General features: G+C 46.1%; 1 protein-coding gene across 2 annotated transcripts; it reads right to left on the bottom strand.

Moving 5' to 3' along the window:
- LOC144733876 (receptor-type tyrosine-protein phosphatase beta-like) lies at window positions 1-27,954 on the bottom strand. 2 transcript variants are annotated; one of them, XM_078615883.1, is made up of 9 exons: window positions 27,690-27,953; window positions 19,999-20,343; window positions 18,461-18,610; window positions 16,189-16,390; window positions 15,292-15,413; window positions 7,242-7,338; window positions 5,999-6,037; window positions 4,374-4,502; window positions 1-529 (listed from the first exon to the last, which is right to left on the bottom strand). In XM_078615883.1, the coding sequence occupies exons 1-9, from the start codon at window positions 27,901-27,903 to the stop codon at window positions 406-408; spliced, it is 1,422 nt and encodes a 473-aa protein (XP_078472009.1). In that variant the 5' UTR covers window positions 27,904-27,953; the 3' UTR covers window positions 1-405. The 2 variants fall into 2 exon arrangements, with proteins under 2 accessions (XP_078472009.1, XP_078472010.1); XM_078615884.1 differs by lacking the exon at window positions 18,461-18,610 and having other exon boundaries at window positions 27,690-27,954.

The raw sequence follows: 27,954 nt of genomic DNA, 5'->3' as shown, positions 1-27,954 counted from the left end.
GGCTCCTCCCCCCCTTCTCTTGCCTATATGGCCTCTTGTTACAGCAGCCCTTTTGCCCACTTCAGCAATTGTTTCTTGCTGTGGTTGTCCCACCTGATGACGGACGCTCGTGTTGCGCCCAAAATATCATGATTTTATTTATTTAATTTTATACCTACGTGACTTTACCGAAAGAACCAAAGAGTAAAAAAATTATAGTTGTTACTCTTCACCTACATCAGCCAATCGAAGACTTATTTATAGATTTCCACTGAGACCATTACACTTGCATAGGTACCCTTAGACTCGTGCAGAGACCTATAATAATTAACATTTTATAAAGAGCCCTTAAACAGACGTTCTCAGGGCTCCCCAGTAGAGGAGCCGTTTTTTACATCGACCAGAAGGAAGTGGTGACTTGAATGGCTATTTCACAATGAGGTATGGATTGTCGGGGGCGAGATAGGTGGGATCGGAACTGCCCACAGTCTTGGCATCATCTTCTTCTGTCTTCGATGGTGTATCTGAGTGGTGGTCCACTTGGGGTGTACTTGAATAAGATAAAAAGAAAACGTTTGAGTACGATGATCCAACACACATGTAACGTAATAATAATCTCTATTTTTACAAAGCGCCACTCACAAGTATAGATACAATCTAAGCGACATAGATAGCTGATAATAATTCTAGATTTGAAGCTTTCGTGACTGCAATGATTCATATTCTTAGGTTTTTTCGGTAAAGTCACGTAGGTAAAAACATAAAAAAGTAAAATAAAATAAAAATCACGACGTTTCGGAGGCAACACAAGCTTCCGTCTTCAGGTGGTACCGTCACAGCCACGACAGCTGTATCAAGTAAATGAGAGATTTCAGGAGTTACCACTGCGTTTATATAATGGTTGGAGAAGGTGGTGGGGCAAGGGCCGCATACTTATTATTAATATGGTAAGGTGAGGCTTGAGACTAAGAATAGACTGCATAACAAAGGCTGAGCCTTTGTTATGGAGAGGTGCGGTTTGCGACTCAACCTGTAACAGGGAGACCACCACTAAACATGGTAAAACAGTAATGATTGTCTGTCAAATAAGATTGGCAAATAAGTGTAGTTAAATCTTTTTTGCATGGTTAATCACATCTTTCCAATGATTACTCAGTTTGTAACCGTCATCACGGTTGAAATTATGTCTGTGTTTGTATATTTGTATGGCTTCGTGTACAAACCTTTGATGGTAGCCAGGAGGTTTGCAGAGAACCTTGGTCTCGGAAAATACAATTTCATGAGAGCCCACCGAGTTGTAGCAATGATCGGCAACGACCGAAGAATCAGTTCTGCCGTTTTTCAGATCTGACTTGTGCTCGCGGACACGATCAGAAACATGACGTTTCGTTTCTCCAATGTAGCAATCACCACAAATGCAACTCAATTTGTAGACTCCAGGATACTGTAAGTCAGGAACGACATCCTTCACAGATGGAATCAAATCACGGATTTTATGCACTGTACTGAATCGGACTTGGATCTTATGTTTGATTAGAATTTTGGAGATATTTTTGGTCACGCCTGCTATGTATGGCAACGTGATAGTTTTGGTCGGAGTTTCATGTGGCTGTTTCTGTATGGTGGGAGAGACAGCTTGGCGGATAGTGTGGTCAGAGTATCCGTTCATCCTGAGGGCCCGATATACATGTCTTAATTCACCGGCCAGGTGGTGTTGGTCAGCAATGCCATGGAAAAGTTTGAATCAGACGCCATCCAGACATCCACCCTGCGTCCTTCCTTGTGGAAGAGGTATGTGGACGACACTTTCGTCATCTGGCCACATGACCTCCCAGCAATGAACCACTTCTTGGACCACATCAATTCTAGACACCCATCCATCAGATTCACCATGGAAGTGGAGAAAGACGGTAAACTACCATTCTTGGATATTCTGTTTGAGAGGAGACCTGACGGATCCTTGGGACATTCTGTCTACAGGAAAGCCACCCACACAGATTCCTACTTGAAACCGGATTCCCACCACCAGCCATCTCAAAATAATTCTCTCATCAATACGCTATACCACAGAGCCCATGGCATTGCTGACCAACACCACCTGGCCGGTGAATTAAGACATGTATATCGGGCCCTTAGGATTAACGGATACTCTGACCGCACTATCCGCCAAGCTGTCTCTCCCACCATACAGAAACAGCCACATGAAACTCCAACCAAAACTATCACGTTGCCATACATAGCAGGCGTGACCAAAAAGATCTCCAAAATTCTAAACAAACATAAGATCCAAGTCCGATTCAGTACAGTGCATAAAATCCGTGATTTGATTCCATCTGTGAAGGATGTCGTTCCTGACTTACAGTATCCTGGAGTCTACAAATTGAGTTGCATTTGTGGTGATTGCTACATTGGAGAAACGAAACGTCATGTTTCTGATCGTGTCCGCGAGCTCAAGTCAGATCTGAAAAACGGCAGAACTGATTCTTCGGCCGTTGCCGATCATTGCTACAACTCGGTGGGCTCTCATGAAATTGTATTTTCCGAGACCAAGGTTCTCTGCAAACCTCCTGGCTACCATCAAAGGTTTGTACACGAAGCCATACAAATATACAAACACAGACATAATTTCAACCGTGATGACGGTTACAAATTGAGTAATCATTGGAAAGATGTGATTAACCATGCAAAAAAGATTTAACTACACTTATTTGCCAATCTTATTTGACAGACAACCATTACTGTTTTACCATGTTTAGTGGTGGTCTCCCTGTTACAGGTTGAGTCACAAACCGCACCTCTCCATAACAAAGGCTCAGCCTTTGTTATGCAGTCTATTCTTAGTCTCAAGCCTCACCTTACTATATTAATAATAAGTATGCGGCCCTTGCCCCACCACCTTCTCCAACCATTATATAAACGCAGTGGTAACTCCTGCAATCTCTCATTTACTTGATACAGCTGTCGTGGCTGTGACGGTAACCCCTGAAGACGGAAGCTTGTGTTGCTTCCGAAACGTCGTGATTTTTATTTTATTTTACTTTTTAATGTTTTTACCTACGTGACTTTACCGAAAAAAACCTAAGAAGCTGATAATAACTTTCTACGCCCGAAACTCGAATAAAATGAAGAACTACGATGAAAGTGAATAATAATAACATGCATAAAACAGTCTAAACCGTCGTAAACATTACATTTTTATGCGAGTTCTTTTAACAAGTGTCAGTGATTTTGACCAAGGCAGTGACCTGACGTAAATAATTTTGTTGTTTTTTATAAGGAATACAGCGATAATGAAACCCGATACAAATATAGTTGAACCAATGCCAGTAACTCACGATTCAGAAAATCATAATTGGGATTTTTTTTTATCTCGGCCTAAATTCTGATGGTGGGTCACAATAAATGACATGCTTAAATATATCTTTAGAGTATCCAATATGAAACAAAACTTTCGATTATAGTTCAGTTTGTTGAGCCAACTTTACACAATTAGGCTAAACTTAACCCACTTTTCACACAATAAACTGGAGAGCAGCACAGACTGATACTAATAACGTTAAAACAATAAACACATTTAAGAATTACACTGATCTACATTTTTTTTGAAGTCTGCTTCAGAGATTAAATGTGCTGTTTGTTATGGATTTTGATATGCTGAATTCAAATATGACAATCAAAACAATTGATTGTCGACTGTTCCCAAGATATTTACGTTTTAACATTTTACGTCTATGTATATTGTGTAGATAGAGTTTTACTCATAAATTGTAAACCTAGGTCTTTGCATGTGTTTATGGTTGCTTTACATGATAACATGTCAATACATCAGCAAAAGGGTTATATTTATAAAATGTGCTATGAAACAAAAGGCAAAAAGCTATTAAGTATATATAAGTACATAGTTTAATCCTTATTCAGTGTCTGATCTGCGCTTCTTGGCTTGTATCTTATATGCGTTAAATGGATCTCTTGTCACTGTCCAGCAATAGTCTGCAAGAATTGATGGGCTCCATTTGCCCAGATAGCGTTTATCCATTGTTGCAATATCCTGCAATGTCTGGACGTTTTGAAGGTGTATTCACTTAAAAAGTAACGTCATATTTTAATTAGTGTTTTTTGTTTTAATTTTGGAAGAGTGAGATATAAAAGGACTGCTACTAAATCGAGTTGAATTCGATTTTTATTTTTAAATGGACGAAGCCTGGATCAGAATGTGATACATTTTAAATGTAAAGTGTAAATGTTTCTAACTTGTATAAAGTATTACCCATATAATTGTCCATTGCATGAACTAGGCGCTTACATTCAGCATGATTATAACTCGTGTAAAATTGGATTACCAATACTAATAGCAAATTGTGTCACTTTTATGTAATTGTGACTTGCCCACGTACCGATTATCCAGATCTTCATAAACGGAGTCGTCAGGAATCACGTATTCATTGCCGGCCTCATGACTTGCATCACAAACATCCTTTTTCATGTCACTTGGTATAGCCGGGAGATCGTCCCATTTTCTTGTGCTTAAAAAATAAAATGGCATTACATTATATTGCTGAGCATTTTTTTTTATTTCAACATGCTGGCAAATTGCAAAAAGTAGTACTGTTATCGGAAAGGTAGCTAAAACTAAAAGCTAAAACTGATGTTGTCGGCCTCAAACCGCAACAACACCATCCACTGCGCTGCCACTCCATGCCCGTTGAATTTTAATGTTTGTACTTTTTTTCCTTAGGAATATACTGACTTAATTATTCACGTGATAAATAAGTACTTGAATCGTGTTCTTCCTTGTCGAAACGTGTCTATAAATAGACAGTTTACATCAATGGAAGCTCCTCCCCTCCAACTTGTAACTTACGGAATCTACATTGTAGTGTTTCCAATATTGCTATAAAAAAAAATTGCCATTTAATGCGTAAGCCACGGGAGCCATGTACTTTTTAAAAACTAGATTTAAAACTCATATCTTGAGAACTCCGTTTTATGTTTCGTTTGTGCTTCCCGCCCCTCGCACCTCGATGAGCACTGTTGAATACATACGGTATATGAAAGAGGTTCAACATGAGTACGTACATACAAAAGGGGGAGATTCTCAGTGGTGAGCACATACGATTCGTCGAAGAGACAACCAGAGCATGCAGGTACTAAGACACCAACACATTAATAATGCCACCGCTAATGCTAGAAATAGTAAAAAAAAAGATAAATCTAATTTCACCACCATTTTTGAATGACTGCAGGTCACTGCGAACTGCTTAAGTGACATCAAACTATGCTGAGCATTCTTGATATTCAGTGTACTGTGTATGCTCACGACTCAAACAGAATTAGTTGTGTACCGTATCGCACTGGTTATTATTATAACATATGTCGATGATCTCAAATGCTGTACAAGACACAGAAGCAAGCACTCATTAAAAATTACTATTGAAAAAATGCTTAAAACCATGTTATAAATTAACTAATAATAATTGAACAAATGGAAGCGTATACACTTTTTTTATTTTAACTGAGCAATGTAGTTATTTTTCAGAAGTGACCTGGCCACGAATGATAACTCAACAAAGTGGCGTATCACAGGGGAATGTATAGCAGCCAAATATTCAAGTGCAAAAGCATGTTTCCAAATTTGGAGGGGAAAACCACTGGGCCTGGAGAAAATCCACGTCACCATAGGCAGAACATATCAACTTCAAATATACAGGTGTCAGGGCCTGGATCGAACTCATGACCTACCGCATACCAGGCAAGGTGGTTCACATCTCGCCACCGTGGCATCGTAAAACATAAATATGTTTTATGACCATATTTATGTAAATAATTATAAATGTTTTACGACATCTTTAACAATGTTCACAGATCCTGATATTTTGTAGAAGAGAGTTCAATAGTCTGAGGGCTACAGGAGAAAACGCGTGGTCACTCGTCAACCAAAGCATCACCAGATTGTCTGAAGGGGACTCGTAATGGGGAGCTAGATAAGTGGATGAGACAAGCGGATAAGATCAATTCTTACCTAGTTTGATGTGTGGAATCGGGTCTCTTGAAACAGTTCCTGTAGAAAGAGGGACATGTTGGGAACATTTTACCAATAGCCAGACTACTAGGTGGACAGACACACAGATTAATGGACTGACAGAAGCACTGATAGGTCTAGGAACGAACTGAGTTCCTGGCGTTTAATCTGGGCAGATGTCTGTATTTAAAACTGGGCTCAACCCAGTTGGCAATGAATGCACAAAAACCTGACAACATAAATTTGCTTCTGCACTTTTTAGAAATTCCAGCTCTGACAATTACAAACTCGGTCATAAACTTTCCTGAAAGTAAATATATATTAGATGATATTTCAGGCAATGGCGTTTCTTTATAACACATAGATAAAGAAGGACCATTATCCAAAACGTCATCTATTGTATTTCCTTTTGGAGCAGTGGTATTAACAAATGCGTTTAGTTTTTGTTATCTATGCTCATGAACTACTGCCAATGCAGTATCACAAAAAATATTAAAACAATAGGTTTGAAGGTCATGTGGTGAATATTGCTTATTCCGTATATGCTGCCCCCTACTGTATGACTATGTATACAGTAGGGGCAGCCACGCTAATCGGAGGTGCAGGGGAAGGACAAGAAACTAAACACAAAAATAATTTAAACAAATTGGTTTGCCCATCGAGATGATTTGAAAGTGCAACGCTCCAGTGGCTTCCTAATATCGGATGGAAGAACGTTCTAGAAGGGCACAGAAATGCATCCGAAAGCACGCGATGCAGTGACCGTCTTTGTTTGATGGCCAGCCAAAAGCCGCTGCTGTTGCAAGGATGACTGACTCAGACGTAACATTAAGGAATAATGGACTGGTTGTGTGATATCTGTTTCCCGCAGACCGTTGTCTAACACAGGGTGATGCACTACTCTGCGAGATAACAGAACGGATAATTTGTCTCATGATGAAACGTCGATAGCACTATCAAAATAGCACTGTAGGGAAAGACATAATTACCAAAACTTAATGAATCACTTCATTTAGGAAAGCAGAGTTGGCTCTTTACAATGAGGCTGCGTGAGTTAAGAGAGACACTGATCAGGTTCTCGAAGGATTGGCAAATAACCCCACAACCCGTGGGATGTGGACAGGCCTTCATCCAACAGTGCATTGACGAAGGATTGTTCATGTATACCTGTGACAAAAGTTGATATCGCAGTGAAAGTGAGGTTGGCAGCTGTGCTGTGTGTGTGTTTGTGCTCAGAACGTACAACTGCTCCCGGCGTATGTAGAGTAAGACCCCTCCAACAATGATCACCAACGCTCCCAGCAAACCTCCCACCACAGGGCCAACGATGCTTACCGAGCCTGAGAGGGAAGAGAAAGGGGAGACGGGCGGCATCAGTGCAGTGTCGAGACCGAAAATACTTGAGATATTTCTCAAAAATAAACGTGCCAATCAGTTACCAGTTCAGCACTAAGCGGTTATGTGTTGGAGAGTAAACCTACAACATTTGCAATCCGAGTACGATTTTTCGCGAGTAATTACAACCAGCCTCATCAGGCGACGGCCAGATTCTACGAACCTTACTAATTGGCTGTGTCGGGTGGTGGTTGGTTTAACGACACATTCATATTTACGTGATCTAACAAAAAAAATAACCCTTCATGAACAATATTGGTCTGCAAAGTACTATTATTCCTGAAACCCCCACCCCCCAGCGTGCAGTGCCACCACCTCGGGTCCCTGTAAACCCGAACCCTGCTCCTGATTCACCCAACGACTTTCCTTGGTCCTGAATCACCCACCTTCTCTACCTGCTCCTGACTCGTCCATATAATGTACTTGGTCCTGACTCACTCACCTCGTCTACCTGGTCATGACTCACCCAGTTACTCTACCTGGTCGTGACTCACCAACCTACTCTACCTGGTCCTCACTCACCCACCTATTCTATCTGGTCGTGATTCTCCCACCTACCATTTTCTCTCCCGCCCAGCCCCTTCACTGGAACAAATGTACCCCTCCACATTAAGCAGTCATCTTTTCTCATTAATTTCCTCTCCTCCCTCTACCTCTGTCAGCACCCACTTGTATATGGCTTCACGTAACCATGTTCGTGGCCCACGCAGTAAGTGGCGCTCTGCTCTCTCAGACACTGGCCCTGCTGCTTACCCCTCATTGTCCGGCATCCCTGCCCGCTGCTCAGTTTTCTCAGTTTTTTCAAAATGCTTCGGAACACTGGCAACAGCCTTTCTGGAACCGGGATCGTGCCGGCCAACACAATAAATAATAGTTTCGATGAAATAATTTCATATAGCAATGCACATTGTAAATTCTAGATTTGAAGCTTTCGTGACTGCAAGGAATCATATTCTTAGGTTTTTTCGGTAAAGTCACGTAGGTAAAACATCAAAATTAATGAAAATAAAATAAAACAAAAATCACGACGTTTCGGAGGCAACACAAGTCTCCGTCATCAGGTGGGACCGTCAAAGCCGAATTAGCTGCATCAAGTGAGGCAATGATTCAAGAAGTAATCCCTTATAAGCAAGTTGAAGGAGGGAGGAGAGGGGAGGGAGCTCATCAGAATGTGGTAGCCAATGAAAAACAATGGACTACGGCTTGGACGAGGTTGCTGCTGTACACGCCAACACAATGGACAGAGAGAGGGGGAGGGGAGGTCTGATACACATGATAGACAAAAGAACGAAAATGCCCATGTTTATACCAATGCTGGCTGAACAATAAAGAGAGCACTGCCAAAAAATAACTGGGGATGTTAACACTCGGTAAAGTAAAGTAAAATAGTGCCTGTCAGATAAGATGGTCCAAAAAAGTGTAATTAAGTCTTTTTTGCGTGGTTGATAACATCTTTCCAATGATTACTAAGTTTGTACCCATCATCACGGTTGAAATTATGTTTGTGTTTGTATATTTGTATGGCTTCGTGTACAAACCTTTGATGGTAGCCGGGAGGTTTGCAGAGAACCTTGGTCTCGGAAAAGACAATTTCATGAGAGCCCACCGAGTTGTAGCAATGATCGGCAACGGCAGAAGAATCAGTTCTGCCGTGTTTCAGATCTGACTTGTGCTCGCGGACACGATCAGAAACATGACGTTTCGTTTCTCCAATGTAGCAATCACCACAAATGCAACTCAATTTGTAGACTCCAGGATACTGTAAGTCAGGAACGACATCCTTCACAGATGGAATCAGATCACGGATTTTATGTACTGTACTGAATCGGACTTGGATCTTATGTTTGTTTAGAATTTTGGAGATCTTTTTGGTCACGCCTGCTATGTATGGTAACGTGATGGTTTTGGTCGGAGTTTCAAGTGGCTGTTTCTGTGTGGTGGGAGAGACAGCTTGGCGGATAGTATGGTCAGAGTATCCGTTCATCCTGAGGGCCCGATGTACATGTCTTAATTCACCGGTCAGGTGGTGTTTGTCAGAAATGCCATGGGCTCTGTGGTATAGCGTTTTGATGAGAGAATTCTTTTGAGATGGGTGGTGGTGGGAATCCGGTTTCAAGTAGGAATCTGTGTGGGTGGTTTTCCTGTAGACAGAATGTCCCAAGGATCCGTCAGGCCTCCTCTCAAACAGAATATCCAAGAATGGTAGTTTACCGTCTTTCTCCACTTCCATGGTGAATCTGATGGATGGGTGTCTAGAATTGATGTGGTCCAAGAAGTGGTTCAATGCTGGGAGGCCATGTGGCCAGATGACGAAAGTGTCATCCACATACCTCTTCCACAGGGAAGGACGCAGGGTGGATGTCTGGATGGCGTCTGATTCAAACTTTTCCATGAACATGTTGGCTATAACTGGTGACAAAGGGGAGCCCATAGGGGTACCCTCATTCTGTTTGTAGAAGGTGCCATTCCAGGTAAAATGGGTGTTGGTGAGGCAATGCCTAACCAGCGCAAGTGCATCAGAATTCAATCCATGTTGGACTAAGTCCTCAATTATTGTTAGGGTGTCCGGTACTGGGACTTTGGTAAACAAAGATACTACATCAAAGCTGACGAGGATGTCATCAGGAGATAGTACCATGTCCTTAACCATAGATACTAATTGGGTTGAGTTGAGTACTGCCGAAGAGGTCTTGCCTGTGAAAGGGAGCAGAGTATCTGATAGAAAATGGGCTAGTTTGTACGTAGGAGAGTTTATCGTCGACACAATGGGTCGTAGCGGGGTGCCTTCCTTATGGATTTTGGGAAGACCATAGAGTCTGGGAGGTCTTGCCGCCGATGGTTTAAGAGAGGGACGTTTGCTTGGTTCGATTAGGGAAGTCGAACTCGTGATGATACTGTTGGTTTTCGTCGTTAGGCTTTTAGTGGGATCGTTTTTAATTTTGGAGTAACTCCCATCATTAAGAAGGTCCAGGATTTTGTTGTTGTATGAATCTTTATCCATGATGACCGTGGCATTGCCCTTGTCTGCCGAGAGGATGACTATATCATCTCTCTTTTTTAGGTCTGCGAGTTCAGAGCGTTCGTTTTTGCTGATGTTACTAGTGGGTTTCTTAGCATTCTTAAGAATAGTAGCTATTTCAGCTCTTGCTACATCCGCATGGATGTGTCCTATGCCTCTGAGGGCTACATCAATCTGAGAAATCATATCCTCTACTGGTATATATTTAGGGGTGACGGCGAAATTTAGTCCTTTGGCCAGTACCGTTTTTAGAGTGTCAGAAATTGGGATGTTACTCTGATTAATCACGGTCTTGTTAACATCCAGCTTTGCGATGTGTGGCTCTGGTTTCTTCTTAGATAGGAGGTTGAATTTAGAAATCAGGTTAGCTTTGCATTTGGCTGACATTGAGTCAGCAGAAGCAGAAGTCATGTTATCAACGTGGTTCCAATCAGAAGGTGACATTTTTTGTGTTAACATTAAATGTGTTTGTAGGAGAGTCTTGTCTAAATTATCGAGTTCAGATCGGAGTAACCTTATTCTCTCCGAGATTAGTGATAGGCTAGCTTTAAATAAGATCTGTTTAGAGTTCGGTGAGGACACAGCAGCGGATGTGAGTATGAAAGCGATGGGTATTACCTTGTTATCTCGGCATCTCTTGAGGAAGGCCAGCGTCTCGAGAAGCTGTGACTTCTTGTCTCGTTGTCTGTTAAAAACTCTAACAGATAGGTGGAATTCCTCCCCGTAGAGTGCATTAATTCTAGATTTGAAGCTTTCGTGACTGCAACGAATCATATTCTTAGGTTTTTTCGGTAAAGTCACGTAGGTAAAACATCAAAATTAATGAAAATAAAATAAAACAAAAATCACGACGTTTCGGAGGCAACACAAGTCTCCCTTGGGATTACTTCTTGAATCATTGCCTCACTTGATGCAGCTAATTCGGCTGTGACGGTCCCACCTGATGACGGAGACTTGTGTTGCCTCCGAAACGTCGTGATTTTTGTTTTATTTTATTTTCATTAATTTTGATGTTTTACCTACGTGACTTTACCGAAAAAACCTAAGAATATGATTCCTTGCAGTCACGAAAGCTTCAAATCTAGAATTAATGTCCTCTACGGGGAGGAATTCCACCTATCTCTTAGAGTTTTTAACAGACAACGAGACAAGAAGTCACAGCTTCTCGAGACACTGGCCTTCCTCAAGAGATGCCGAGATAACAAGGTAATACCCATCGCTTTCACACTCACATCCGCTGCTGTGTCCTCACCGAACTCTAAACAGATCTTATTTAAAGCTAGCCTATCACTAATCTCGGAGAGAATAAGGTTACTCCGATCTGAACTCGATAATTTAGACAAGACTCTCCTACAAACACATTTAATGTTAACACAACAAAATGTCACCTTCTGATTGGAACCACGTTGATAACATGACTTCTGCTTCTGCTGACTCAATGTCAGCCAAATGCAAAGCTAACCTGATTTCTAAATTCAACCTCCTATCTAAGAAGAAACCAGAGCCACACATCGCAAAGCTGGATGTTAACAAGACCGTGATTAATCAGAGTAACATCCCAATTTCTGACACTCTAAAAACGGTACTGGCCAAAGGACTAAATTTCGCCGTCACCCCTAAATATATACCAGTAGAGGATATGATTTCTCAGATTGATGTAGCCCTCAGAGGCATAGGACACATCCATGCGGATGTAGCAAGAGCTGAAATAGCTACTATTCTTAAGAATGCTAAGAAACCCACTAGTAGCATCAGCAAAAACGAACGCTCTGAACTCGCGGACCTAAAAAAGAGAGATGATATAGTCATCCTCTCGGCAGACAAGGGCAATGCCACGGTCATCATGGATAAAGATTCATACAACAACAAAATCCTGGACCTTCTTAATGATGGGAGTTACTCCAAAATTAAAAACGATCCCACTAAAAGCCTAACGACGAAAACCAACAGTATCATCACGAGTTCGACTTCCCTAATCGAACCAAGCAAACGTCCCTCTCTTAAACCATCGGCGGCAAGACCTCCCAGACTCTATGGTCTTCCCAAAATCCATAAGGAAGGCACCCCGCTACGACCCATTGTGTCGACGATAAACTCTCCTACGTACAAACTAGGCCGTTTTCTATCAGATACTCTGCTCCCTTTCACAGGCAAGACCTCTTCGGCAGTACTCAACTCAACCCAATTAGTATCTATGGTTAAGGACATGGTACTATCTCCTGATGACATCCTCGTCAGCTTTGATGTAGTATCTTTGTTTACCAAAGTCCCAGTACCGGACACCCTAACAATAATTGAGGACTTAGTCCAACATGGATTGAATTCTGATGCACCTGCGCTGGTTAGGCATTGCCTCACCAACACCTATTTTACCTGGAATGGCACCTTCTACAAACAGAATGAGGGTACCCCTATGGGCTCCCCTTTGTCACCAGTTATAGCCAACATGTTCATGGAAAAGTTTGAATCAGACGCCATCCAGACATCCACCCTGCGTCCTTCCCTGTGGAAGAGGTATGTGGATGACACTTTCGTCATCTGGCCACATGGCCTCCCAGCATTGAACCACTTCTTGGACCACATCAATTCTAGACACCCATCCATCAGATTCACCATGGAAGTGGAGAAAGACGGTAAACTACCATTCTTGGATATTCTGTTTGAGAGGAGGCCTGACGGATCCTTGGGACATTCTGTCTACAGGAAAACCACCCACACAGATTCCTACTTGAAACCGGATTCCCACCACCACCCATCTCAAAAGAATTCTCTCATCAAAACGCTATACCACAGAGCCCATGGCATTTCTGACAAACACCACCTGATCGGTGAATTAAGACATGTACATCGGGCCCTCAGGATGAACGGATACTCTGACCGTACTATCCGCCAAGCTGTCTCTCCCACCACACAGAAACAGCCACTTGAAACTCCGACCAAAACCATCACGTTACCATACATAGCAGGCGTGACCAAAAAGATCTCCAAAATTCTAAACAAACGTAAGATCCAAGTCCGATTCAGTACAGTACATAAAATCTGTAATCTGATTCCATCTGTGGAGGATGTCGTTCCTGACTTACAGTATCCTGGAGTCTACAAATTGAGTTGTATTTGTGGTGATTGCTACATTGGAGAAACGAAACGTCATGTTCCTGATCGTGTCCGCGAGCACAAGTCAGATCTGAAACACGGCAGAACTGATTCTTCTGCCGTTGCCGATCATTGCTACAACTCGGTGGGCACTCATGAAATTGTCTTTTCCGAGACCAAGGTTCTCTGCAAACCTCCCGGCTACCATCAAAGGTTTGTACACGAAGCCATACAAATATACAAACACAGACATAATTTCAACCGTGATGATGGGTACAAACTTAGTAATCATTGGAAAGATGTTATCAACCACGCAAAAAAGACTTAATTACACTTTTTTGGACCATCTTATCTGACAGGCACTATTTTACTTTACTTTACCGAGTGTTAACATCCCCAGTTATTTTTTGGCAGTGCTCTCTTCATTGTTCAGCCAGCATTGGTATAAACATGGGCATTTTCGTTCTTTTGTCTATCATGTGTATCAGACCTCCCCTCCCCCTCTCTCTGTCCATTGTGTTGGCGTGTACAGCAGCAACCTCGTCCAAGCCGTAGTCCATTGTTTTTCATTGGCTACCACATTCTGATGAGCTCCCCCCCCCCTCTCTTCCCTCCTTCAACTTGCTTATAAGGGATTACTTCTTGAATCATTGCCTCACTTGATGCGGCTAATTCGGCTGTGACGGTCCCACCTGATGACGGAGACTTGTGTTGCCTCCGAAACGTCGTGATTTTTGTTTTATTTTATTTTCATTAATTTTGATGTTTTACCTACGTGACTTTACCGAAAAAACCTAAGAACACATTGTAAATGGTCAATATTTGATATGAACTTATATTGTGCGTACCGATGAGTGCAATGCTCAATGAACCTGGTTACTAGAGTTGAATTCCCGATTACAGTTCATGTCAGGGGTGACGACCAATGTCTAAACCGGTCCTGTCCTCTACCCCCGTTCCCCAATGCGCACTGACCAGTTTTATGAAACATGATCACGCAACTCCCATGTGTTGTGAAACATGGTCATGCCAGCGTTGGCAGGCCTTCAGACATGAGCATAATAAGCTTGATCCAATGTCATTTGGTTAGCTGGAGACTTTACAATTGTGACTGGTTTGTAGTAGAGATGTAAGATGGTCTAAACTGAGTTAAAGTGTTTTTCTAGCAACATTGACTTCTCGTCTAAATTTCACACAAAGCTCTTCTCATCAAGGAGCATAAACCATCACGTGAACTCCAGTCATCCTAACAGCAGCAGCAGCAGCAGCAGCTTTGGCCAACTGTCTAACAAAGATGGTTACCGCATCACACAGTGCTTTCAGATGCACTTCTGCAAGCGTCTGGAACGCTTTTCTGATATTAGGAAGCCACTGGGGCTTTGCACGTTAAAATCTAAATTGAAACTAATTTCTTCACAACTTTGTGTTCAGTTTACTGTCGTTCCCCTGGACCTCCAATCAGCATGGTTGGCTATGTTCCGTGCAAAAGACATTCAACATAATACATATGTAGTGGCAAAGTACTGGCTGCTGGCAGAAAAGGGGATCGGCGGCATATTGTAGTCCTAACATCAGCAGGCAAGGATATACACGAGAGGGGGATCTAGGGGAAACGTCACAGAAGGGGCACAGCAGGAACCCGCAATAGACAGACTAATTATTAAGTGTTTTAACCCTTTGTTAATGAAGAAGTGCCTCCAAGTCTTATCGTCTGTGAGTTAGTCACTACACATACACAAACTGATTGGATGTTTTCATGCGGAATGGCAGTAGTTGGGATACTTACTCTCGATGCCACCTGCTAAGGTCCTGAGCGGTGGAGAGTAGAGTGTGTCCGTGTAGATGGCTACCCCTCCAGCGCGGATGGAGCGTGCATTTGGGAGGTACGTGTAGACGCGGAAACTGAGCCTGAATAGTCATAATGGACAAGGTGGAAGAACACGAGAATGGGCGCAGAAATTTAGACACCTGATGAGTGGGGAAATAGGAAAAGGCAATAATATAGAAGGTGTTAAGATGTTCAAACACAAAAGACACCTATTGCAAGGCAGCAAGTCTGCATTAACCACATGCATGAGGTCAAACATGGATCAAGTAATCACATTGGTTAGTTCAGCTTGCCGCGGAATGTGTATTTACGACAGACTGGTTAATCTGGTGAGTACATAACTTATTTAATTTTTATGTCACCATTAAGTTATTTTTATTTATATTATGCTTTAATATATTTATCCGATGTAAAAGTAGAATTATTAAGGCTATTAAATATTATACCGATACCCCAAAGAAACCCTCGTATATCGCTTATTAATAAAACATATATAGTGCTATCGGTAACAAGTCTCCATTGGAACCATGTTATAATGACCTATAGCTCTATTCATATAGTATTTCGTTTACCACGAGTGCATCCTGATAACCAAGGATATTAGCAGCAGATCAGCATGGCAGATTCTCTCAGGCAACTGTCGGTCAAGGAAAACTGCACAAGTTTAATGTCTCAGAATCAGAAGTTTATTTTCTGAGTAAATTGCCCATTTAATTTATAAACGTGTTCTATTTAGGTCTGGTCACTGCACCTGCTCATGTGATTACGTGATGTCACACTGCTTATTGGAACATCACATCAACATTCTAGTGGGATATCATTTATCGAATAAGCTAATGCACGGCCAGGACATACCTGTACGAAGTGTTTTGCTTCAAGGGTGCATCATAGAAGTTGCCGTTCGATCTACCGGTGCCAATTTGGACGTTGGCGGTGGAGTTGGAGTTGGAGCACTCAGACGGGTAGACGCGATCCTCCACCTGGTATGCGTCCGTGCTGCCATTATCATAGTACGTGCTCATTGGCCACCTCTTCTCTGGACTCTCGACTTGGGTTCCTGTGTGATTGGATTTAGTGATTCATGAGTGGATTCCGCCGTATACATGGCACAAAATTGCACAGGAAAAGTTGCACTTTAGATTTAAAATGTGTATAAACAGTAATCCCTTGGCAACCGCAAATGTATCCACTGCGAGATTTAAGTATACGCGGATTTACTTCTATATACCTGTTTACCAACCATGAGATGTAAGTGTACATGGATTTACTTGTTTTCGTACCACGAGCATCTCAGTTTGAGTATACACAAATAGCGAGTCACGCTGAGTAGTGAAATCAAAATTGGCGCTACCGCATAGTATCCGCCATATTGTCTCGCAGACTCCTGTGAGACGCGAGGCAACCCTCTTGGCCAGTAGTTGCCCAATATTCTCCATGTTGCTACCTCCTCCGTCGGTCAGATTCACACACAGTATACCAATTTAGCAACCGCGGCCTAGAAATTTGAGTATCCACAGGTAAGCACGGTGTTCAGGAAATGACATGATGTACAGAATGACATTGTGTACCGTGACATCATTCTTACACTTTTCATGGGACCGTGGCACTGCTTAGCTGATCAGCTGACCATCTGTTTTATTGTACATATTGTATAGTACACATTAATATTATCCTTAATAATGGATCCGAAGCATGCAGCAAGTGGTGATAGTATTGTGTCTGTGGCCCAGACGAAGAGGGGGAGGGTGGGTTGAGCCACTCCTTCTAACCAGCCCTTCCCCCATCATTATTATCGTCATCATCTGTTCATATTGAAGGTATGTAAAGGTAATGTTTTATTATGTTATTGTGTAATGTATTGCATTTTATTCAGTGTTTAGTTAATGAACAGGAAACTTAGTTAAGCTGTGACGTGTCTGACTGCGGCGATGTTTCGCCAAACCCACTTTCTCATAGGCCCTGCACTTTACCAACCCCGAGGGATTTCAGGAACCTAACCCTTCGCGGTTGACAAGGGATTACTGTACTACGGTTATTCATAACCATAACAATTCCCCCCCACCCCCACTTCTCTCGATGTATACCCTCTCCCCTCCTCGAGGTTCCCTACTGAATGGAACAGCAGGCCCCCTCTATCAATAAGTTACCCCCCCCCCCCAAATGCATTGGGAATATCCCGCGCAATCAGGCTACATTGAGTCATACGAGTCTCATCATGTGCTGTAACGGACCAGTGTTTTGCTTAAAGTAAAGAAAAAACACTTAACAATTTCAACTCGTAATTCGCCACCCACCATTTGCTCGCTCACGCAGATGGAGAAGGACTCAGAGGTGCAAGAAGGAACCACCGACAAGATGGAAATGCAGCAGCCAGGAAGTGAGCTGGCAGCAAATTCAGACCCAGAAACCCCCCCACACCAGGCTAGCTCTGCAGTTCTCTCGATTAAAGTGTTATCGGTCAATTATGGGTGTTTACATATAGGGGGTAACCGGTGTACTCAGAGAAAATACACGGAGGGCAAGACCGTTCCATACAGATGCCTTCTCCTGGCGAGTGAGAGTACGTGACCAGGACCTTACTGGATAGGGCGTTTCACTATACTTGTGTAATCCGCCAACCCTGGCCTCCAATGTTGTGAATTACAGGTCTGAATAGCCACCACTACCTGGATAAACGTGTTTTCATAACGGGAATTGGATATAAACGCGAATGTATTAGGAAACACATTTTTTATTAACCGGATGCGAACTGGATATAACACAATTGAGCAGAACGACGCTACGTGAGTAGGAATTAGCGGTTCTGCAGCTGACTCGACGTAGCATTGCGTAAGGCGGGATGCTGCTGGATGCTACCCACGCACATGTTATCGGAGATTGTGTTTTACCCTATATATATTATTTCTTTAAACGCGATTTTCCCATAATACAGTGTCCTTCAGGAACGAAACTACCACCGCGTTATAGAACAGATTGGAAGATGCGAACATTGATCCCACTACCTCTCACATACTCAGCAAGTGCTCTAACGTCTCATCTCATTCCCCCTGGTAGAAAGTTAAATCTCATTTTAGTCGTGCATGAATGAAGTGACCGAGCCATATTCCTGGCACGTCCATTGCATTACCCTCAGACTGCTTGACGATGACCGTGTAATACTTGAGGTCGCCGTTTGTGTTCTGGAACCAGCTGCAGCTGAAGGAGACGGTCAGGCTGCTCAGTGTCACCTGGTTCTGCACCGTTGTGATGACCACCGTGTTCGGATCAAGTGGAGGAGCTGGCCACATGAGCACGGGAGGTTTGGACATAAGTACAGTTACACAAACTGTAGTCATTGAGAGAAATTTGTTCATCCACTGCTGGATGAAGGAATGGACATTGCTTGACCGTACTTCGACATGCTGCTCAGTGCGGGGTAGTGAAGGGGGGGGGGGGGTCCTCAGGCCGGTGTCGGTTATCACTCGCCACTGTGTCAGATAATGAACTCTGGTCCCCAGGTTCATAGTGCAGTGCCCAAAACAATCACTGCACCTCACAAAACAAAATCCCTGATATGTATTTTAAAGCCTGTCCAGGGAAGGGCTCTTAACGAGCAGCTAACTGAAGTGAGAATGGGCGCACGAGAGAGTTTGACGAGGCCAGTTCCACAAGCGTCACCAGTGCTGACGTTTAATACTTCACCAGGCAGTCATATAAGGCTTAGTCGAGCACGGGGAGGCCCAGAACTATACCTCTGTTAGCTATTGACAGGATCTCAAGTTGTTGGGTTTAGACTTTTTGGATCTTTCGGTAAAGTCACGTAGGTAAAAAATATATATTTTATCTATGTGACTTTTTCTTCTTGGTTCTTTCGGTAAAGTCACGTCTACGTGACTTTACCGAAAGAACCAAGAAGATGAATCCCTGCAGTCACGAAAGCTTTAAATCGAAACTATGTGACTTTATTGTGAAAATTCGGTCACAGTTCCTATGATCACTGTTACATTGCTTTTATGTCTTTATTTTGGTGATTTTGAAAGCGTTTTTTGGTGTGGCCATGTTTGTTTGTTGTACTACGGAGTTAGACTGATGACCTAAATCTAAGTTGTCTTGTGGTTGTTGTTTGACTTGCATCCCACTGGGATTTTTGCACACAGTGTTGGTGTCCGGTGCTTTTTCTGTAATATGTGTACGGTTTTTTCCTGGATTTTCTGTTTGCACATTGTCACGTAGTCACTTTAAGATGTTTTCTTGTTCATGTGTTTTGTTTGTTGCAGTTGCACCTGATTCAAGAGCCGAATGGCTCACAGGGCTATACCAAAAAAATGAAGCTGAAACTGAATCCGAAAGAACCAAAGAATATGGATCCCTGTAGTCACGAAAACTTCAAATCTAGATTGTTGGGTTTATATCATGATGATAACTTAGAAACTACAGTATTCACACAAATGTGGTGAGGTGTCATTTTAGGGATAGCCACAGATTAGAAAGTAAAAATGTGGTGATATAGCTCAGAGGGGCTGGAGGGAGGTGCCTGGACAGTGGACCCTTGCCATTAGACCACCTGGTCAACTATAAAGTACATTTCACCCATTTATAATGGTGTGACAGATGGATGCGTTCGTATATTGGCACAAGCCACACAAATCACGGGCACTCAAATATCAATAAAATCAACGAACCTACCGCCTACGTAGGTATTTGCGTTTCCTTGTACAGTTTCACTGTACAGATCTCCTGAGTGGGTGGTAATATTGACTTGATATTCAGTGTTCGAATTCAGACGTCCAAGCATGGCAAATGTTCTATTGGTAGTTCCTAATCCTTGTTGCTCTACAATCGGATCGCCCGCAGGATATATGGTTATGAAAAAGGGCTCTTCATTTGAAATGCTCACAGTCTGCATTAGAGTATTGCCATTAATCACTTCCAGGTACATCAAGCTCCACACACCAATGGGGAGAGACCAACTGCAGGAAATATTCTCCGTGGAATACTTGAAGCAATAAAAGTCTCTGACAGTTGCTGGATCTGGGGAAAGAAGAATGTCCATTAAATGTTGACTGTCACCATCTTCACAGTCATAAAACAATCAAACATTAACATCAGGAAATATCTGGGTAGTTAATACCATGACAGAGCACTAAGTCATTACCGCATCATGCTATGTTTATACAGTGCAACACCTGTGGGAAATAAACACCACAGTTTGTTGCACAGTGCATACCTGTGTAATGCGGGCGTAAGCGACCTTCCGGATGTGACGTCACGGGGGGTGGAGTCATGTGACGTGGGTGGAAGGTTCGGGTCCTTAAGCGGGTAAACCGGAAGGGGAAGTCAGTCGGGGTGTGAGCGGAAAAGAGTGAGGCCACGCGGGCGAGTGAGAAGAGGGGGGGGCACCGACGGCCATCGGGAGCCAACCACGAAGAGAAGAGGAAGCTGCGGAGTGGTGTGCAGCTGCAGAGGAGACAGCCAGAAGGGCTGCGTGTTAGAGGCAGCGGTGTGGCTGCCAGGAGGAGCTGCGGAGAGAGAGAGAGAGAGACAGCACGAGGCTGTCAGAGCTGCGGAGGGAGAGAGGGAGACAGCACGAGGCTGTCAGAGCTGCGGAGAGAGAGAGGAGTTGCAGCGAGTACAGCCAAGGGGGGCTGTGTGAGAGAAACAGCAGCGGGGCTGCTGTTGTGGATCGGGCCGACATTGGAGTCAGCACCGTGGAGAAGCTACAGAGTAAAGACAGCCGTGTGGGTGTACAGCACGAACCGAATAAAGGACACTGAGCCAGACATCGTGGTCCAGTCGTTTATTACACTGGTGTCGGAAGTGCAACGGCATGTCGAAACAAGTGAGGAAGAAAGTTAATCCGGCGCCTGCATCGGCTTCTTCGTCCGACGACGACGAACTCCCTCCAACCACGGATCCTGTTGGGGTGGTGGAGGAGAGCCCGGCTGAGGCAACCACGGGAACGGGAGTGGAGGATGTTGGCGCGGTGGCGGGTCCGTCGACATCATCAGACGCGGATCAACGATGGCAAGCGATGGCGGTACAACTGGAGGCACTTAAGGACGTCCTGGCGCATCTATGCCATCTCGTCGCGCCAGGGACGATGGATGATGCAATTGGTGCTCCGCGGGCCGCCACGTTGCCTGTCCTGCCGCCGCCATTGCCCACGCGGCAAGAGGCCGCCATTTTGCGCGCTCCGTGGCGCCAAACCGCCATCTTGGCCACGCCGCGGGCCGACGCCATTTTGAATTTGCCATCACAACCACCACCATTGGAAGACGGCGGGAAGAGGAGTCGGAGTCGCCACCTTACAACGGTTAAAGAATTTTCCGTCGGTGGGGACTGGAGCGCGTTCGCCTGCCGCTTCTTGGCGGCGGTACGCACAGCAAGATGGACCGATGCGGAGGCTTTGGAGGTGTTGCCGACTCTCCTGGACGACGAATCTGTCCGATTCTTCCGTTCCATAACGACCGATAAGAAGGCAACTTTACGTGGTGTTTTTCAAGAAATGGCCGATGCTTATGAGCCACCAGATGATGCGCATCGGCGATTCGCTCAACGACAACGAGCACCAGAGGAGTCGCCCGTGGCGTTCAGGGGTGCGGTGCTGGAGCTGGCCATGGCAGCTTATCCTGAGACGCCACAGGACCTGCTCGAGCCTCTCATATTAGGGAAAATGTTGGAGCTATCTCGGGATCTAGGGATCCCCATGCCTGTGTGTGGGCATGAGAAGCTAACTTCCCGGACAGCTGCTAAGTGTCTCGATGCGCAATTCAACCTCCGTCGCTGGAAACAAGTGACGGCGTGGACGGGGGGGCCCGTCAAAGAAGGGGATGCGCTGGGGTGGAACCCTGCGCAGGCTGTCTATGTTCCGGATGACCGGGGCCCTCAACAACTGACGGCCGCCTCCGCTCCATGGACGGGACGCGGCGGGCCGAGACCGCGCGCGGCGCTACCAGAACGGGGCCGTCAGGAGGCGAGGCCTGCGCTTCGGCGCAACGAGGCCGAATGTTTCCGCTGCGGGCGTAGGGGCCACTACGCCAGAGACTGCTGGGCCCGCTTCCCGGCTCCGCCGCAGCAGGAGGCCTCGGCACCGGTCAAGTCGGCTAAAGATCCTCCGAAACAGGCATGTCGGCACGCACCAGACACTCGGCAAGGCTTTACACCTCACCCATCACCGTCGTTGCGCCATCCTAACGTTGTGGTTAAAGCATGCCCTTCGACGGGGCCTTGTCGCTCGGTCACGCAGTGGCGCAAGTTGGCACGGAGAGTCGTCGCGGCCGCTACGGGCTCGTCCACTGTACCGGGGTCTATACAAGGGGTGGACGTACGCATTTTGGTCGACTCCGGCGCGTCTGCGACTATTATTTCGGATGTCATTTTCCATCTGTTGGGCATCCCGCCGGGGGCTGTGCGTCCGGTTTATGGGTCGTGCGTCGCTGCGAACGGGGGTAGCATGGGTATCGTGGGTCAGGTGGATGCTAAGATATCTATTGGGGATGTGTCGGCCTCGGGTGTTGTGTTGATATCGAGATCTTTGGCGGTTCCTTGTTTGTTAGGCACCGATTTTTTTGGCTAAGATGCCCATTTTGATCAAAATCAATGAGAATTGTATTGAACTGCCGGGGGTCCGTCAAATCTCGTTTCTGCCATCGCCCTGGGGGCGACCTGCTTCGGCCGTACAAGTGCAGGCGCTGTCCGTCGCATCTGTGGACATCCCACCTGGTACACAGATGCTTATACCCTTGCGGTATCGGAAGCCCCTGCCTGATCGGCTAGGAGCAGTAGGGGTCTTGTTGTCACCGTCCGCCACGATAACAACCGGGTTGGCGTTAGTGGGGGCACAGACCATCGTCCGGCCGGATCAATTACCGTTTTTACAGGTGCTTAATGCGGGGGGAGAAAACGTCCGTGTCCCGGCCGGTACGGTTGTGGCACATGCCACTACGGCGTTTGCGACCCATGATTGTCCACATAGCCGGGGAGTTGTTGCTGGGGTTTCCGAGCCAAGGAGTTCGGATGATCGTTGGGTTGCTCATTTATGTGACGGAAATTCTTCCCTGTCCATGGAGCAACGTGGTGCGCTGCGTAAATTGTTGTTGACATATTCCGATGTGTTCAGCTCCGATGATTTGGATTTGGGCCGCACTTCGTTGCTTTACCATCACATTGAGACGGGCGATGCTGCCCCTATTCGATTAAATTCGCATCGGATGAGTCCTGCGGAGCGAGAACACGTACGGGGGGCAGTGGAAGACATGTTGGCTGCGGACATTATATCGCCATCTAACAGCCCATGGGGCGCTCCAGTCGTCTTGGTTAAGAAGAAGGATGGCAAATTGCGATTTTGTGTTGATTTCCGCAAATTGAATAAGATATCGGTGGCAGATGCGTACCCCCTGCCGCGTATGGATGACTCCCTCGACGCATTGTCGGGGGCTAAGTTCTTTTCCACACTGGACCTCTCTTCGGGATTTTGGCAGCTTCCCCTTGACGAGTCCTCACGGGAGAAAACCGCATTCCGTACGCCGCAGGGGTTATTTCAATTCAACTGTCTCCCGATGGGATTGAATGCGGCCCCTGCTACATTTCAAAGATTGATGGAGCTCGTTTTGACGGGGTTGCAGTGGGAGACGTGTCTTATATATTTGGACGATATTATTGTCTTCAGCCGCACATTTGATGAACATTTGACGCGGCTGGAGACAGTGTTCACGAGGATGCGTTCTGCCAAATTGAAATTCAAACCAAAGAAATGTCACCTACTGCAACGGTCCGTCCGCTATTTGGGGCACATTGTGAGTGCTGAGGGAGTGTCCACGGATCCGGAAAAGACGGCGTGCGTCCGGGATTGGCCGACTCCGGCCACCGTGGGGGATGTTCGGCGGTTTTTGGGATTTGCCTCGTATTACCAAAGATTTGTGCCGGGTTTTGCGACGATTGCGAGGCCCTTGCATCTCCTTACGGGTAAAGGACGGAAGTTTGTTTGGGGACAGCCGGAGGAGGCGGCCTTTCGGAGTCTGCGTGATCTATTGGCCACGGCCCCAACATTGGATTATCCCGATTTCGATCACCCATTCATTCTTGATACGGACGCGAGTGACACAGGTATTGGGGCGGTGTTATCACAGTCTAAAGGGGGTGTAGAGCGTGTCGTGGCGTATGGTAGCCGAGTCTTGTCTCCTGCGGAAACCCGCTACTGTGTCACTCGCAGAGAACTATTGGCGGTTGTTTTTTTCCTACGGCAATTTCGACCATACCTCTACGGTCGTTCTTTTATTGTGCGTACGGATCATGCGGCCTTGCAATATGCCCTTAAAATTGACCAGCCATCCGGACAGTTGGCACGTTGGTTGGACACGCTACAGGAATTTTCCTTCCAAATTCAACATCGGAAGGGAGTGCGCCATGTGAACGCTGACGCACTTTCCAGATTACCGCGGCGCGCCCCTTGTAAATGTGAGTCGGGGACGCATAGGTGTTCGCCGATTCCAAACCCCCCTCAGCCGCTTACGTTGGCCGTCGAGAAGTCGGACACTCCGATGGAACCGGGACCGGCTGACGGGGTTTTGAATCTGCCGCGGTCTGTCTGGATCCGGGAACAGATGATGGATGAGTCATTGGTGTCCTTGCGGAAGCGGTCTGCTAGGGACAATGGGAGTCCGAGTACGGCTATGGGGCCGCAAACCGCTCTCCGAGATGGTCTGCTTATGTGGCGGGAGGGGTTCCAGGAACGTTGGCGCCTGGTGGTACCAACGTCCTTGCGATTCGAGTTGATTAGAACCCTCCATTGTGACACTCTCTTACATTTAGGGGTGCAGAAGACCTTGTTGACGTTGCAACGTCATTATTTTTGGCACAGCATGGCGACAGATGTCGTAGGGCACGTGCGCGCGTGCCCTGCGTGTGCACGACGTAAGCCGCCGAAACATCCTTACGTGCCGCCTCTCCAGTCGATTCAGGTGTCTCGAGTCAATGAATTGGTGGCACTGGACATATTGGGACCTTTTCCACCATCGGCGAGGGGTAATAAATATTTGCTGGTAGGGGTTGAGTACCTCTCCCGTTGGCCGATGGCCTGGCCGTTGCCCGATCAGTCGGCCGCGGCCATTACCGACGCCTTTTTGTTTGGGTATATTATGGATAAGGGGGCGCCTGAGAGACTCCTCACGGACCAGGGCAGGAATTTCTCTTCTAAATTATTGGCGGAAGTGTGCGCGGGCCTTGGGACTAAGAAAGTACGGACATCCCCATACCATCCGCAGACGGATGGTATGGTTGAACGTCTGAACAGGACATTGTCTGCCATGCTTTGCCATACCGTGAGTGAACAACAATCAGATTGGGATCTGCACATCCCCGGGGTGCTTTCGGCGTACAGGATGACGCCTCATGCGGCTACAGGATATTCGCCGTTTTACCTTATGTATGGTCGGGAAAACGTGCCGCCGGTGGAAGTGCAATTGGGAACTGGGGTGAAGGGACCTCGTAAACCACTTCCTGAATACATTCAGGACACGGTTCGCCGAGTCACGGAGGCGCGGGAGAATGCCCGCGTGGCTACGGCCAAAGCCCAGGCCCGGAACGAGCGATATGCGCGACGGTCTGAGGGGGAGTGCCCTTGGAAGGTTGGGGACCTAGCCTGGCTTCATTGTCCACAGGTACGTCCGGGGACCTCGCCGAAATTGCACAAACCCTGGCATGGTCCCGTACGCCTCATTGCGGTTCCCAACCCACAGTCAGCACGCGTCCAGATTGGGTCTCGTCGCTGGGTTGTGCATACGTCGCGCTTGAAACCATATGTTGCTCCCTTACATGATGCGTCATCCCCCAATGTTGCCTTGCCGGGGTCTGTTGCTGCTGACTCTCCCCTGCCTGCGTCCATTGATCTTGCTAGAGCGCCTGTCGTACCTGTTCCAGACAGGCCGGCCGTGACATTGCGGGGGACGAGGGGCCCTGCTCGGAGGTACCTGCCAGGTCTGCGGGACCTTCGAGCCCTGCAGCCCTTCCGACCCAGCTGCGGGCACGGTCACAGGACAAGCCCAAGACTAACTCTTTAGGGACACGGGACGTCGGTGGACTTCCAGCTGCGACAGGGGGATTACCCCCTGTCATTCCTCGACTTTCATCGCGTTCCCGTTCTGCGAGTGGGCCGCCGACCGTCCGGGACGGGCCGGCGACCCGCACACGTTCCAAATCGCTTACGTTCGTTGATTGTTGCTGTCTTGTTATTTTTTTTTTTCTTACAGTTGTATTTATTGCATGCTTTTTGTACGTTCGTTGATGTTAATTGCGTTGTTGTTGTTGTTCTTGCTGTTACATTGTATGCTTAGTGTCCTTTAGGGGGGGAAGCTCGGTTCGCCGCATTACGATTTGCTATTGGTCAGCCGAGGTCGGCTGGGATTTTTCTACGGGGGAGGGTGGTGTAATGCGGGCGTAAGCGACCTTCCGGATGTGACGTCACGGGGGGTGGAGTCATGTGACGTGGGTGGAAGGTTCGGGTCCTTAAGCGGGTAAACCGGAAGGGGAAGTCAGTCGGGGTGTGAGCGGAAAAGAGTGAGGCCACGCGGGCGAGTGAGAAGAGGGGGGGGCACCAACGGCCATCGGGAGCCAACCCCGAAGAGAAGAGGAAGCTGCGGAGTGGTGTGCAGCTGCAGAGGAGACAGCCAGAAGGGCTGCGTGTTAGAGGCAGCGGTGTGGCTGCCAGGAGGAGCTGCGGAGAGAGAGAGAGAGAGACAGCACGAGGCTGTCAGAGCTGCGGAGGGAGAGAGGGAGACAGCACGAGGCTGTCAGAGCTGCGGAGAGAGAGAGGAGTTGCAGCGAGTACAGCCAAGGGGGGCTGTGTGAGAGAAACAGCAGCAGGGCTGCTGTTGTGGATCGGGCCGACATTGGAGTCAGCACCGTGGAGAAGCTACAGAGTAAAGACAGCCGTGTGGGTGTACAGCACGAACCGAATAAAGGACACTGAGCCAGACATCGTGGTCCAGTCGTTTATTACACCTGTAAACCCTTATGGTTTACTCGTATTCTTGTACAGAGACATTGAGTTAAGGTCCAAACGGCGTACAGCCGTTTCAATACGGGCAACATTTATTTTTATATTTTTGTCTGTTTATCTTTCTCCCTTGTGATGGGACTTTGGAGCATGAACGTTGATATTTATAAGGGCACAGGGTGACCAATACGATCTGAATTGGTCTGCAATAAGGTAGGCATAGATAAGGCGTTGACAGTGGGGCTTTTAAGCATAGTATTTCCCCTCGTTAAAACAGTTTCTAATGGTGCATCTTACCACTCACAGTCAGGTAATGGCATCGATTATGTCTAACATATCAGAAATGTAATAAAATCAATAATAGATGAGCTAATTATGTACTTACATGTTCTGTCTGAGATTATGTCTGATGGTGTGGCATTTCTCCCGCTGTGAGATACTACAGATGCACTGTAATTGCTGCCAGGTACCAGATACGTCAATGTCGCAGGGCTAGATGATACATTGAGGGTGTGAGTTACGGAAGTATTAGTTGTTTCATTTAAGATGACAGTGAAGTAGTCCACATCCCAAGTATTGGTGGGCCATGAGATGGTCATGGTTGTCGTGGTCTTCGAAAGCACGGAGGCATTCACTTTAGGTGGCACTGT

The sequence above is a fragment of the Lampetra planeri genome, chromosome 48 (genome assembly GCF_965212315.1).
Source record: "Lampetra planeri chromosome 48, kcLamPlan1.2.h2, whole genome shotgun sequence".
NCBI lineage: Eukaryota > Metazoa > Chordata > Hyperoartia > Petromyzontiformes > Petromyzontidae > Lampetra > Lampetra planeri.
This window is presented reverse-complemented; position numbering and strand designations above follow the sequence as displayed.

What these genes read in the sequence shown, in the direction of transcription:
- LOC144733876 (XM_078615883.1), bottom strand. Translation starts at nt 27,903, where the DNA reads ATGACCATCTCATGGCCCACCAATACTTGGGATGTGGACTACTTCACT. An exon ending in GATTCCACACATCAAACTAG is followed by an intron (nt 4,503 to 5,998) that starts GTAAGAATTGAT and finishes TTATTTTTTAAG; the next exon opens with CACAAGAAAATGGGACGATC. An exon ending in TATGAAGATCTGGATAATCG is followed by an intron (nt 530 to 4,373) that starts GTACGTGGGCAA and finishes ATCTTATTCAAG; the next exon opens with TACACCCCAAGTGGACCACC.